Source organism: Etheostoma spectabile, chromosome 13, assembly GCF_008692095.1.
Source record: "Etheostoma spectabile isolate EspeVRDwgs_2016 chromosome 13, UIUC_Espe_1.0, whole genome shotgun sequence".
Classification (NCBI taxonomy): Eukaryota; Metazoa; Chordata; class Actinopteri; order Perciformes; family Percidae; genus Etheostoma; species Etheostoma spectabile.
The window spans coordinates 26786793-26801372 of NC_045745.1; the positions used below are offsets into that span (position 1 = coordinate 26786793).

The 14580-nt window shown below is 40.9% G+C and overlaps 1 protein-coding gene and 1 long non-coding RNA gene across 3 annotated transcripts; one reads left to right on the forward strand and one right to left on the reverse strand.

Annotated features, from left to right (window-relative positions):
* The first annotated feature begins 1321 nt into the window (after positions 1-1321).
* Positions 1322-9241, forward strand: gnb2 (guanine nucleotide binding protein (G protein), beta polypeptide 2). Of its 2 annotated transcripts, XM_032533994.1 has the most exons (11): positions 1322-2043; positions 3827-3907; positions 4020-4058; positions 4638-4744; positions 5458-5521; positions 5809-5971; positions 6820-6886; positions 6975-7176; positions 7763-7979; positions 8793-8915; positions 8957-9241. In XM_032533994.1, the coding sequence occupies exons 2-10, from the start codon at positions 3851-3853 to the stop codon at positions 8897-8899; spliced, it is 1023 nt and encodes a 340-aa protein (XP_032389885.1). In that variant the 5' UTR covers positions 1322-2043; positions 3827-3850; the 3' UTR covers positions 8900-8915; positions 8957-9241. The 2 variants fall into 2 exon arrangements, with proteins under 2 accessions (XP_032389885.1, XP_032389884.1); XM_032533993.1 differs by having other exon boundaries at positions 1323-2043; positions 8793-9125.
* A 2175-nt stretch (positions 9242-11416) lies between these two features.
* On the reverse strand, positions 11417-12502 carry LOC116700650 (uncharacterized). The gene is made up of 2 exons (XR_004334694.1): positions 12076-12502; positions 11417-11992 (listed from the first exon to the last, which is right to left on the reverse strand). It is a non-coding gene; the product is annotated as an uncharacterized LOC116700650 (long non-coding RNA).
* Between the last annotated feature and the right edge of the window lie 2078 nt (positions 12503-14580).

Here is a 14580-nt window from a genome sequence, read left to right on the forward strand (position 1 = left end):
GGGGACATGGACATCCAGGATCTCCACAATCTTGCTTCACAAGCTCCTGGACAAAGGTTTTCCAAGACCCTGCCCATGTCTAATTAAACAAAAGTGCCAAAGTGAAATGATTTCTGGGCGCCTTTAAAGAAATACAGAATCTGGTATAGCTAGGCTGTATGCCTTTTTGTATTTGGGTCATAATCTGCTGGGCTGTTAAATCACAACACCATTCACTGACCAAAACATTGCATTAATAGTTTAAGTTATTTTACTTGTGTCATTTTGAAAAAGTAACAATTTTAAAATGAGCTCCGAGCATGGTATTTTCTTTGTTTGGCAGAGATAGATAGATAGATGGATGGATGGATGGATAGACAAACATGTCGAAAGATAGACACAATACGTGTCCCACTTCTCTGTAAAGTTCACTCTGTGTGTGTGTGTGTGTGTGTGTGTGTGCAATTCCACATTTCCACACTTATGTCAATTGCATATTTGACCACGACTGGCCCTCAGACCCACTGTGATGTCACTAATCCTGAACTCAGATTTAAGGTGCAGCTTAGAGACTTTCCTTCTCCAGCACATAATATTTAATGTAATAACTTTCTAGTGTCAAACTCAGATCTCATTTTTCACAGTGAAGCGCAAACATCCAAGTGAAGTAAAAAAAAGAAGAAAAAAAAGAAAGAAAAAGCAAAACAAATCCTGGAATGGGTTTCACAAGACTAATGTATTCACACAGGACACTACTGTGATGAATGATTTCAACAGAATATTGTTTAATAAAATAAAAAAAAATTGGGAGTTGGATTTTTGAATCACAACCAAATCCAGTTTTTTTTTATAAATCTTATGCAAAATCTCCATGAGCCCCCAGACTCACTGATCCGTCTCAGCAGAGCAACTGGAAAATGTCCCCTTATCCAATCATCAGCTCAAATCTTCATACTCCCATTTCTTGTTCCTTCGGCCTTCAAAATCACTGGAAATGGATTATCCTTATTTTGCAGATGTCCCATGCTTTCTACTTTCCTCATTATGCTGCACCCTGCAAAACATGAAGTCGTCATAATTAAAAAACATTCAATTTGTAGGTACCCCTCACCTAAAGGATCAACACTGTATCTCTGAATGCATGTGACAAAAGGATCTCAAACCTGCTGAGTGGTCTGGTCAGAGGAGGGGGGGGGGGGGGGGGGGGGGGGTCATGATAGTAGGCTATTAAGAGATGGTGTGGTTGAAACATGCTTCATGCCCGGATTTGAGGATCCTTCTGCAAGCGCCCACCGCGTGATCTGGCTGCCTGTTTCTGAATGATGATATTCAGAAAAAAAAAAAAAAAAAAAAAAAAAAAACAGGAACCGTGTGGATAACTGACCGAGAGGGCCGCCTCTCATTAAACTGGGAGAAAACCCGCACAGTCGATCTACTGATGGGTTCAATTTCTTGCAACCAGAAGCTTTTTTTTTGTTGTTGTTGAAATGCCAGGACTTTCTATTTGAGGCGGATTTGTACTCAGTAATTCATAGTTGACTCGGAGGCGGTTGTCCTGATGAAGTGTCAGCAGAGGGAGGAGGAAGCCAGAGAGAGGAAGGAAACGAGGATAACGTCACGAAACGCAGACTCGGAGTAAAACGGACTGAATAGTAATGGACAGTGCTTGATGCGGGCCGGGGACCCGAGCTGAATTGTGTTTGTTTACGTCGCATATTGGACAAAGATGTTTTTGTTAACTGATCGGCGGTGAAAAAGGGGAACACATTTCGAGGAGGAAACGGCAGCACAGCAGCAGCAGATTTCATCTTTTTTTTTTCAGGAGCCTCCGCTAAAGCAGAGAAATGGAAATGTGTGGAGCCCTCCTCCGTTTGCCTGTTCGCTGAAGGATTTGGAAACAGCCTAGTCGTGATACACGGAGCTTTAAGTGGATCTTAATTTTTTTTTAATGAGTGAAAAAGACATAGGCCTATAGCTAGATCTTTTTTTGGGGGGGGGGGACGTTGCTTTCGGTTTTTCCTCGGCAGAAAAAACAAGCAGCAAAATCATCGGGGGAATTAACAGGTAGCCACCCATTATCAAACGCTGTGACAGCCGCTGTAGGCCAGCCTATTGAGTGTAAGATGGCTGGGGGATGATGTGCCTATTCGTGGCATCAGTTTGACTAAATGAATTTAGCTACATCCGCATTTCTGAAGCTCAGCATCTGAAACAAGATGTGGTTAGGGCCTTCATCAGCCGCTGTGCTGATCAATATGTGATGTAGCCTGCATTCACGGGGCCTGCCTTCATATTTAAATACACTAGGAATCTATCAAGGCTTCAGACGCTGAAAAAACAAATTGCTTCTGGTGGTCTTCAATAGGATATTTGAATCTGTCTTGTTGTACCCGCTTCTTTCTTTACTGCGGCTTTTTATTTCCGTGCGGAGCTCCCAGCCCAGGCCTGCATGTGTTAAAACCTGGGAGTGAGCAGAGCCGCACAGTTTCTCTGACATTAACATTTACTCTGTCAAACATGCTGTGGTTGTGGGCTCTGCGCTCTGCTCCAGTTGCAGATGCCATGTTAGTGTCGTTCCACATCAGATGTGCATCCAAAGGGGTGGGGCCAGTCACACTTTGGCATCATGCTCTCTGAATTTCTCTCTCTTTGTTTTAGAAAAGGTGTTCTCAAAAGGCCAGTTAACTCCCTCAAATGTTCAGGCGCTAAGAATATGCTTTATTCTAATGTCACCTTCCTCATCGGCATCATCATGGAGGAGAGGGCCTCTTGTCGGCTGCCAGGCCATGCATGAGTGCAGGTGGAGTCTGTATGATATGTGTCTTTTTTACCACTGTCCACTGGCATGACTTCAGCACAAATCTGCTCGCCCTCCAGCCGCCTGCATCCGAGCATCTGGCTGGACCCATCTAGGCCTGATCTCTGATGCGCACACACACACACAGACACACACACACACACACACACACACACACCGCATTTCTCCTCATTGGCTAAATGAGCAGCTGTGCCAGGAGACTCAGACCCATGATGCACCCCTTTTGGCTTCCATTAGTGCCGTGTGATCCATCTGGTCGCAAGTCCCTCCAGGGAACAGTGACCTACTGTAGCTAATTGCTCTTCCTTTGCAGTGTGCGCTGTATGCATGTTTGCTGTGGATTTGAATTGCTCCACAAATGCAAATAGCAGCTCCCTGTTTGGGAAGCTGTTTGCATGTGTAACTGTAGGCTATCAGGAACAGGAAATGCCGCTTCCTGCTGAAGGCATGATGTGATGTAGGCCTACAGTGTGTTTGACCCCTGTTTGCCACATCTTCTACCATGTTCATTTTTAGAAACCGCAGTGTCCCAGGTGACAGAAAAATATGGCCGTGTCCAGCATTAGCACAGGTTTTGACTTAATACACAACCTGTAAGTACATGGTCAAGTTCCCTCGGCTTTAAAGGGAGTGTTCGCTCTGCTTGGTAGCGATGCTGGCTGTTGGATAGCAGTTTAGTCAATACAGATTATTCTCCTCAGTTAAACCAGGCATGGTTGCAGAGCCATAAACAGATTACATGGTTTATTCTCACTGTGTGGGTTCAGTAATCCTTAGAGATTAAATTGTGTTTCTTTTATTTTATTATTTCTTTCTCAAATCAAGGCCAAACAGTATTTTACGTAAATTATTTGACTTAATTGATCCATTTTTGATGAAAGTGGACTCCTGGATTACTGGATTATGAAAACGCGAAACTGTGCTAATCCCAATGGGCCTCACTAATATACTGTACATCAGCAGTCAATTATGAGATTATACTTCATGTCAATCAGAGTCTGGTATTTAAAGTTTGCCCGTGGCCAACAGGTGACGGCCCTGACAAATCCAAAAATGAGTGAGTTGGAGCAGCTTCGCCAGGAGGCCGAGCAACTGAGGAACCAGATTCGAGTAAGTCAAATGTTTTTATAATTCAGTTTTCATCTTTAGGAGGATAATGCTGATATATTTAACATGTTGTGTAATGTCTTATTTTTTCATCCTATGACGCCACGTCCACCAGGATGCCAGGAAAGCGTGTGGAGATTCAACCCTGACACAGGTAAGTGCCACTTAATGTCCCAGGTGGTAAAGCTACAATATATGTCTATAAATGTTTTGGGTGGCTTTTTGGGGGCTTTATTTTAGTGATAACCATGTGTTTGGCAATCATTGATATGGAAACATAGTGAAAAGGTCATGGGAGAAACTTGATTGGTTTTAAAGACCTGGGAGTTTTTAGGTTCACATAGAAAAAGCAGAGCAGCTTCTAGACATCTTTTTTTAAATTAAATCTTACACTACTTATTTTGTAACGTACAGATTGATAAAAATAGATTCATTCATACTCAATTTCCATCCACATATAGTATAACCACGGTGGTTTACCATTTCCTTTGTTCTGTGCTTAATACATTACTTTAATATTATTATTTATAAATTAATTTTCTTAAGTCATTCAAATCAAATTTGGCTTGACATATTAGCTGTCACTTTGGCTTATTTTGAGTATTATAGTTTACAACATTGTTACAATCTCAAGATCTGCCGAACCTTCCATCGCACACAGTTATCAATACAAATAAAAGGGTGAATGTCATTTGAACTAATTATTTGATTAACCTTTCCTCACTCCAACTAGATAACTGCTGGTCTGGATCCTGTGGGGCGGATTCAGATGCGGACCCGACGTACCCTCCGGGGCCACCTGGCTAAGATCTACGCCATGCACTGGGGCACTGACTCTAAGTGAGTCCATACTGTACCAAACATTTTGTGTTGGTGAATAAAGCATTTCACTGTGCAGGTGCTATGCACTATTACATTATGGCTCCATACAATAGCAACTTAACATAAGATAATACATTGCATTTTAGTTATGGAACACATAATTTGTAACAAACTTACCAAGCTGGTGCAGGCGGTGGCCTAAAATAGGTCTTTGCCTGTTTACACTGTGCTGTGTGTTTAGGGCTGATTAGCAAATGTTAGCATGCTAACATGCTAAACTAAGATGGTGAGCCGGGCAAACATTAACATCAGCATGTTACCATTGTCATTGTGATAGCATTCTGATGTTGGCATGTAGCTCAAAACACTGCTGGGCCTACACAAAACTCGTTAAATCTTTTGAGTTTTCAAAAACACTGAGCCAAAACATCCAAAAGTCTCCCTTTTCAAACCAGTTTTAGGTTCAGAACTATGGAATCAAAGAAGCACGAAAGCTGTAGTGTACTTATATTCCACATGTGTGCATTCTAAAATATTTGGCAAAACCAAAGTGTTCAGCTTTCAACATTTTGCCTGTATCACAAGTATACAAGTCACTGTGGAAGACTGGGATGTTTGTTTCAAATGAAAGTCAACAGCATTCATTCATTCAGATAATAAACACACTAAGCCAAACTGGGACATCCATCAGATAGATATGGTATGAAATGTTTGAATGTTTGTCTCCACAGGCTTCTGGTTAGTGCCTCTCAAGATGGAAAACTGATCGTCTGGGACAGCTACACCACTAACAAGGTACAGTCCGCTGAAAAATTCTCATCAGCTGGATAAATAGTCACACTTGGCCTCTATCCGAACTGGAAGGGAAAGTAGAGGAAAGTCTTTCTCTTGTAGGAGTGTGGTTGATTCATAACAGCTTTCTTTGCAACCATTGCAGTAACTGATTTTAACATTTATAGTGGAATTAGCATTGGATTTTCAGTGTTAATACACATTGTTATGCTGTTATTACAAGAGCCCTTGCATTGGGTTTCCTTCTACTCCAAAAGTTAAATGCCCGTTGCTTCTAAATACCTTCTTAGATACATGCCATCCCCCTGCGCTCCTCCTGGGTGATGACCTGTGCGTACGCCCCCTCTGGGAACTACGTGGCCTGCGGAGGCCTGGACAACGTGTGCTCCATCTACTGCTTGAAGACTCGCGAAGGCAACGTCAGGGTCAGCAGGGAGCTACCTGGCCACACAGGTGAGAGAACATCACACTCTCAACCACTTTGACGAGTCAAAATGGTGAAAGGTTTCAGGCGAGCGTGCAGCAGGCGGTCTCCTGCCTCGAGGGAAAGCTCTGCTCCCAAACCCCTAAACAATGGGGATTTCATTTACATGGTTAATTAATTGCAGGGCAGAGCTGTCTTAATGAGCTGAGACATCAACTCCTGTCTGCGAGACTGGTTTGTGACACTGTAGCTACTGTGCTGCTGTACATAATTTGCAAAATGGGCTGCAACTTAATATCAAGATGTCTATCGTGTGTTCACAGCAATAAGCTTCATGAGCAGCAGTAGACGTTTTACCGGTTTGGCCTCTCAGGCTACACACAGGCTGCCAAACTTAATTGGTGGATATTTACTTCTTTTTTGGGGCTGAATGCAGCCTGAGAGGAAGGCTGCAGACACTAGTACCTCTCTGGATATTTTTGGTTGATAAAAATCAATTAATAATTTAGTATCATATTATATTGTCCTCAAAGGACACTAGACAATTGATAACAGATGAGGCTTTGGGAAAGATGCAAATGCAATGTTATTATCATAAAGTATTTGGTGTGTCAAGGTCTACACCACGGAAAGCACAAAAAACAATTGTATCATGAATTGCTATCTTCTAGATTGATATAAATGTATATGAATGCAGCAAATGGCATTCACTTCACCTCTCTGCATAAACCCTAAGGTTTTGTACGTCCAGTGTACTGTTACAATAACAGTTCTATTTAGTTTTTATTACAGTAGACGCTAGTAGTGCCACTCCACAATCACCTTTAAGTTTCATTCAGTTCCACAACACAAACTCACCTGTACTCTGTTCTCTCAGGTTACCTGTCTTGCTGCCGTTTCATTGATGACAATCAAATCATCACGAGTTCCGGAGACACCACATGGTGAGCCTACAAAGATCAAAACACAGACGGTGTGCAGTGCATGTTTCCCTGAGCAGATCGGTGTCTAACTCTGCGCTCTCTGCCCCAGTGCACTGTGGGACATCGAGACGAGTCAGCAGACCACTGTTTTCTCGGGCCACAGCGGTGACGTCATGAGTCTGTCCCTGTCGCCCGACCTCCGCACCTTCGTGTCGGGAGCCTGCGACGCCTCGGTCAAACTGTGGGACATCAGGGACAGCATGTGCCGGCAGACCTTCACGGGCCACGAGTCGGACATCAACGCCATCTGTGTGAGTGTGCCGAGTCTTGTGACCAAACAAGTTGTCAAAAAGTGTTCGGAATATGAGTAACTCATATGTCTATTAGAAATTCCAATTGTCTGCCACTGGGTATCAGCCCAGCAGTGGTCTAAAGTGGCAGTTCTTCCCTCCCGTGTACGTCTAATACGCTATCAACAGAGCAGCTCTAGGATTTGTGTCAGTGACGTCATACACTGTCTTGTCTCCAGCTTTGGGGGGATTTAAACTCGGAGCACGATTGAGGATTATCAATTAACACTATATCTGAACATCCTGCATCAGTCCAGACTCCCACTGAGCCTGAGCCTGGACTGATACACCACAGAGGTTAAATCCGATGGATGACAGGTAGACAGGTTCAGTATTAAAACATGACGATCATCTCTCAGACTGATCTGATTCAGTCCGAGAGCAGAGACACCATTAGCCAATGAGAACACAGTTTGTCATATTAGGGCATGTAGGGAACTCTTCTCCTACACAGAATCACCTGCTTGCCGTCTCTTCTTAAGAGTATCTTGATATATCTGTACCCACACCTCCTGCTTCTCATCCATCTTCCGGGGTTCCTCCACAGTTCTTTCCCAATGGCAGCGCCTTCGCCACAGGCTCAGATGACGCCACCTGCAGGCTGTTTGACCTGCGTGCAGACCAGGAGCTCAGCCTCTATTGCCATGACAACATCATTTGTGGCATCACCTCCGTGGCTTTCTCACGCTCCGGCCGTTTGCTGCTGGCGGGTTACGATGACTTTAACTGCAACATCTGGGACGCCATGAAGGGAGACAGAGCAGGTGGGTGGAAACAGCTGTGTATTGGTGCCATGTCAAAGAATAGGTCTAAAAAGGTTCAACCTGAAGCTCAAGCAAGGGTTATTTTAATTGTGGAGTTACCTCAGTAAGACATTAGGGAACATTATTTGTTTGTATACTTAAAAGTAAAACCAACTCTTATCTGACCTTCACCTGCAATGTCCCACTCAAAAACTAGGGAAAAGTGCGTTTGGTGCAAAAAATGGGACGAAAAAGTTAAAAACATAATGCTTAATTTCATTATGCAATTCAGAGGCTAATTTGCCACTTTTAAAAAGCATGAATTGCTCAGAATTCTATATAAATAAATAATATACAGTACGGTATATTTAATAATTTCAGGGTAGTGTAACTAACTGTAATACTAAGCCGCCTACAATGGAGCTGATAAGAAAATATTTAATGTCCTTACTTTGGTATTTTCATGCAAATGACTCCAATCGGATTTAGGTGAAAAGTGGAAAGATGACGGTGAAGAGTTTTTATTTTTACTGGGAAAAAAACAATAATCCATAATGTTTTCATGGTATGCACATAATTGTATGAACCTACAAAATGCAATATAAAATTATCATTATATGGATTTACATAAGTAACGCTCAATGTTTGTTTTTTTCCTTCTAGTTTTAAGTTGACTTATGAGTCATTTAAAAAGCGCTCTGTGCCAGACTTACCAGTGAATTCACACGTGTCAAGCCCTATTTTGTAAAAAAAAAAAAAAGTACATGTTTGGTCAAAGAGCAAAACAGTTTACTGTAACAAGTCTTCTTTTGTCTGTCCTCGTCCCCCCTGCAGGGGTCCTGGCCGGCCATGACAATCGTGTGAGCTGTCTGGGTGTGACAGATGACGGCCTGGCGGTGAGCACCGGGTCCTGGGACAGCTTCCTTAAGATCTGGAACTGAGCCACGCACATAAACACATAAACACCACACATAAACAAAACACACACACACACACACACACACACACACACACACACACACACACACACACCCCCCACACCTGACCTCCCCTCTTGGGACACATTTTGCACCCTGTATTCACTGTATGTAAGATTCAACAGATAAATTGCAACATTGTATTGTACATAATATATATGACTTAGGTATGAGTTCACACACACACACACACACAAAATGCAGTACATGACAACACCTAAACACCTAGACCTAAACACATGCCCACACTACCTACAGCTGATTTAGTACACACACAAAACACACACACCACACCACACAACACACCACCACACACAAGGCACAACACACACACACACACACACACACACACACACACACACACACCTTTTAAAATTTAAAAATGTGATAAAATACAGTTGGATGTTCAGCTGCTCAAATAAAAAGAAAAACCACAAACGCCACTATTACCTGAAGCCTTTTAACACGTCTAACACGCTCATTCACACAACACACACACACACACTTTTTCCTGAGAGATATTGCTCCTCAAATTAAACAGAGGAGAAGACGTTATTGGACAATTCTGTCTTTGTTTACAATGAAGTCCAAAATGCACTTCAGACAAAATTTTCTGTACTATTTTTGTCTCAGTACCACATGTATCTCTGTGATCCTAATACGAAGGAAGAATGGTTGTGGAAAGAGAGTCATGTGAGTTCATTAACACTGAAAAAAAAGACAGGATGATCGTCTGAGTCCAAGGAAAACATCAACTCTTATTTTCATCTGGCTCAAAACATTATATAGTCACTGTTTTTATAGATATGAAACCCCCCCTCCCCCCCCCCACATACAATACATCTGCTCTTAAGTTTTTGTTTTCTTCTTTTTTTACACTTATTTTATTCATGTTCTCCCTGTGTGCCTCAGATACACTTTAAGGATTATTAATAGACAATATTGATACAATTAAATTAACAAAAAAAGATCTGAGATTCAAAAGGTGGGTGAAAAAAAAATAAAAGCATTACTGTATAAGACATCTTAATAAAGCAGGAGCCAGTATTCATACCTTGACTTTGTCAATGTACTATCTGGACATTACGATGGTGTAATTGTACATAATATTAATAAATAATAGCCTCTCCTGCCACTTGTTGTGTATTTATTTTAATTTATTCACTTGGAAAGTCATCAACTCAAATAAAGATGCATTCAGGTGCAGTTTGACTTATAAATGGTTGTTTGGGTACTGAATGGCTACACATACATTGACCTAGGTTGTTAAATTACCAATGGTATAGTTTCTAAATAGCATAGGTGCATTTTAGCAGGTAAAAGTACTAGTTTGATATTCTTATTACAATGACAATGAAACATTTATCACAAACAATCACTGAACACAACCCCTGCCTTTGAGAATCTGAGGTGAAATTATGTTCAGTGATTGATTTAAAAAAATAAAAGTAACATGCTTAATTGCATGAAGACTGTTTGTCCTCTAGTGATCTAAAAACACATCTCAAACATAACCAGTATAATAGCAAGTTGGAAGTACACCAACAAGTGACAGGATTCCAAAGTTGTAGTTCCCCACATTAAACCAAGTATTGTATTTAATCAGAAATATGTGGATAGAACCTGGACTCTCAAATGTGGGGATGAAAACAAGTCGTCTGTGCTCAAGTCCCAGCAACGTTGTTGAATATCTTCCCCCATCACTACTCATTGTTTAACAGACCAATAGTTTGGGAAAGGGTAGTTTACTTTGTGTGTTTTCTTTATCAGCTGATTAGTTAAACTGAAATGTTTCACACAATAAGAGATTTAGCTTGTTTGCAGAATTGAAGTGTTTTCACATTCAGCCACCAGAGGATGCTGCAGCTTACTGAGAATCTCAGATTCACAAATTAAAAGGATGAAACGGGGTTTATTCAATAACAGAAACACAATCTTTTAGGCAATCATTTTAATCCATCGAATGGCATACCTGTGAATATTAAACTGGGTTTCCTGTGATGTAGTCTTATGCTTATTTACACACCACACAAACTCAGTGACAGGAACAACGGGTCTAAGCAGATTTTAGCACCATCATGTGGTTAAACACTGACATATTTCACATTTTCACTGCAGTAATTTGTTGAAGGCCCAGCAAACCCACACGCTATCTTAATTATTCTCCCTGGAAAAGGCTTCTGTGTTCACACTGCATGATTGACATCTCCTCCATTTTCCTCATATCTTTGTTGCTCCTGATAGGGAAGGAAAAATAACACCTTTAAATTCTTATTAGCCCAAGGAAGTCCAGTGACCTCAGGTAATCCCAGCCCGACTCCTGCACCACCGTCAACCTAAACAAAGATGTAATGCCTTCAGAAAGTAGAGATACAATTAATTTGGAGAGTCAAAGCTTTGCCCCGAAATGTAAGTAATAGAAATTAAAATCATTAATATAATGGACATTTTTCAGAATACAAAAAAAAGAAGCGAGACTAATGAGATTAAGGTATTTAATTTTTCAAACAATGCTGTATTAAGACATGAATTCATTCAGCACAATCTTTTGAAAGTTTAAATTTGATCAGTCTATGAAATACAATCTGGAGTTAACCTCTCACAGACACGGTAACACAAACGCGCGCACACACACTAAAACATTGCAAAGATGTTTACCGTCTTAAAAAAAGAAAGAAAGTTATTGAAAAACATTAATAGATATTGTAGTTCTGTCCAAAGCTCCGTCATTTAAGAGCGCCCCAAGTTTGATCTGCCTCACTCCGAGCTACAGCTGCTAATCCATTCACACGTTATTGATTAGAAATATAAGCTATGAGAGAGGAGTGCCTCAACAGAATATTCTCTTTTCATTTTAGACTCCTTAAAAGGCAGTTTCTGGGATTTCATTATAGCAAAATAAGAACAAGCATCCCAACAGGTGATTGTGTTAAACTGAAAGAGAAGAAGTTACTTAAAGTGATTACAAACAAAAGTAAAGTACAGAACAACTTCTGTAACAAGCAACACACAAACCAGCCTACATTCAGTCTGCCAAAGGCCACTGAAGAATTGCGTCTGAGGGGACACACACACACACACACACACACACACACCCACACACACACACACCACACACACACACACACACACACACACACACACACACACACACACACACACGGTTTATATCTGTTCAAATGCTTGTATTGCTTATTAAAAAGAAAAGTCGTCCGAGAAGTCTCTCAAGACGATGTTCTACACCTTCAGCGCTCCACCTACAACTCAGTGGTGCCTCTTTCTTTCTGATGCCAAACTTGTTCAGAGCTTAAATGAATTCAGCAATCAACTCTGTTCACGCTTATGGTCAGACTGACACGGACTAAGGAGTTGTAAGGTTCCTTTAATGGCTGTTGGTACAAAATAAAATAGCACTTTTGCACCTTAAGGTGCTTTTAGGGAATTCAACAAGTAGAACTACTCTCCTGTGGTACAAACCCATTACAAGAATTTATGTTGCATTAAATTAGGCTTAATATTTGGAAGTGACTGCCTCAATCTAGTTGATGACATCCTGTATTACACGTAGATATACATCACATTTCTGTCTTTATTTGCAATGCTATCCAGAAAAACAACTGTCAGCACAAATCAGACAATAAAGATGATTAAATAAAAATGATGGTATTGTGTTTTGTATTATTTATAGTTAGACATTATCTGCAAATGAAGTAGTTTGATGTGCCTCGCTGAGCTTGTGCACCACAGCCGAGGTAGAAATACAGTTAAGTATTCAAATTAAATTCTATGTTATGTAACATGAGTTGTGTTTTAAAGGAGAACTCAAACTATTGTACACATCACAGTCTGTTTTAACTTAATTTGTTAGTAAGTGCACTTACTGATGTTACCAGGCAACACCTGAGATGTTGCAAACAAAATGGCACAGGACATGTCTGCTCATCCCTCTCTGGATTTAGTGTTCGGGGGAAAACACAAAGAGTACTCCAGCGATTTAGCATTGAAATTCTATAACATGGTTGGACTGCCAATGGATAGTAAAACAAATAAGTATCAAAATCGATGCAGAACGTCTTTACTCCAAACATTTTTTTTTCTTTGGTAAAATCGGATGGCTACATCACCCACAATGCAAGGCGACTGCCGACAGCTTGGTTGGAGATTCAGGTGTGATGTGCTAGTCGCGGGCTAATGTAGCCTTGAGCCGCTAGCCTCATGCAGAGATGAGGAGCAGCTAGAGAGATGTGGTAAGTTCACTTCTCTCTTACTCCACACCTCCCAGATTGTTTTCATATTCAAACTTGTAGTCTTAAGCCCCAACCGACGCCGACTCACGTGACATCACTTGAGGTAATTAATCACAGTTCACGCAGCTCCTTTTGGAATCACAAATGGCTTCATGCAAGTTTTTTCCCCCACATATGCAGTAGTACTCCCTAAGACGTGTGAACAGACTTTGATGTGAATATCAGTGGAGTTCCCCTTTATGGACTTTCATACCTGGTGACAAAAATGCATGAAACTGAAGTAGTCAAAAAATGATGATTAAGTTGTTGTTCTTGCCTGTATTCTGGAATAGTCATTAATTGATCAATGCACTTTTCCCTTACTAAATGCTGCCTTTTTTTTGATAGCCAAGAGTCAGTAACTTCACGCAAGGCCCATCGCGCCCGTCACATAATCACTGCACCACCTGAGTGATGTTTTCCATCATCGCCTGAGCACATTAACAGCCTGTCAACTCCACACAGGCAATTTACACCAGAGGCCAGATCCAACACCAATCTGTGAGTCACCACAAGTGTCTGAATCAAAGCCACATCTGACTCCGTCTGGTAACAAGAAGACAGACCTTATTTGGAAATGCTGCAGTAATTGACAGTCTACATACACACAGCTGTTTCAACAGATTACTCGTTTCACTATAACCAACTACTTAGACTGATTACATACTGACGAGTTTGACGACTGTTGAGTGAATAGGGAAAAACAAACTCCATCTCTCCGTTACAATCAATGCTAGCTTTGACCTCTCTGCCTTAAAATACATTGTGCTTTGACTAATAGAGCAGTACACAGTTTCATATAAATACAAATCTGTCTTATAGATGTACATTCACTTTAATTTCTCAATATAGACCAATTTACATGTTTTATAAAATAGGCTTCTCAGAATATATGAAGCTACTTTCTCCACTACAAGATTACACGACCAACATCATTTAACAACCAGTGCTTTTCTAATCTTTGCTGCAAGAACTGACATTTTCTGGGCAGACATCTCACACAAGAGTTAGAATTTGATCCGTGCACAGGTACTAAGTTTACTCTACAAACATGTTTCATATGTATGGCTTTTCACTATGCTGGCTCCCACTGTGAGGAGATCCTTTACACATCACACTGGATTAATTGGACATGTGTTAATTTATTTGTTATTGCATCTTTCTGAATGGATTGTCGCTTTTAGGTAATATTCACAGTGCCAAAAAAGCATTTTAAGTCCATCTACAGGATATTCTGGATTTGACTTCAGTGGCACAGGACATAAATCCCCATATTGAGAAAGAAAATATAGTTATGCCTTTTCTTCATGGGATTTCAAGCAAGAGACAAGTGTGTGTGTGTGTGTGTGTGTGTGTGTG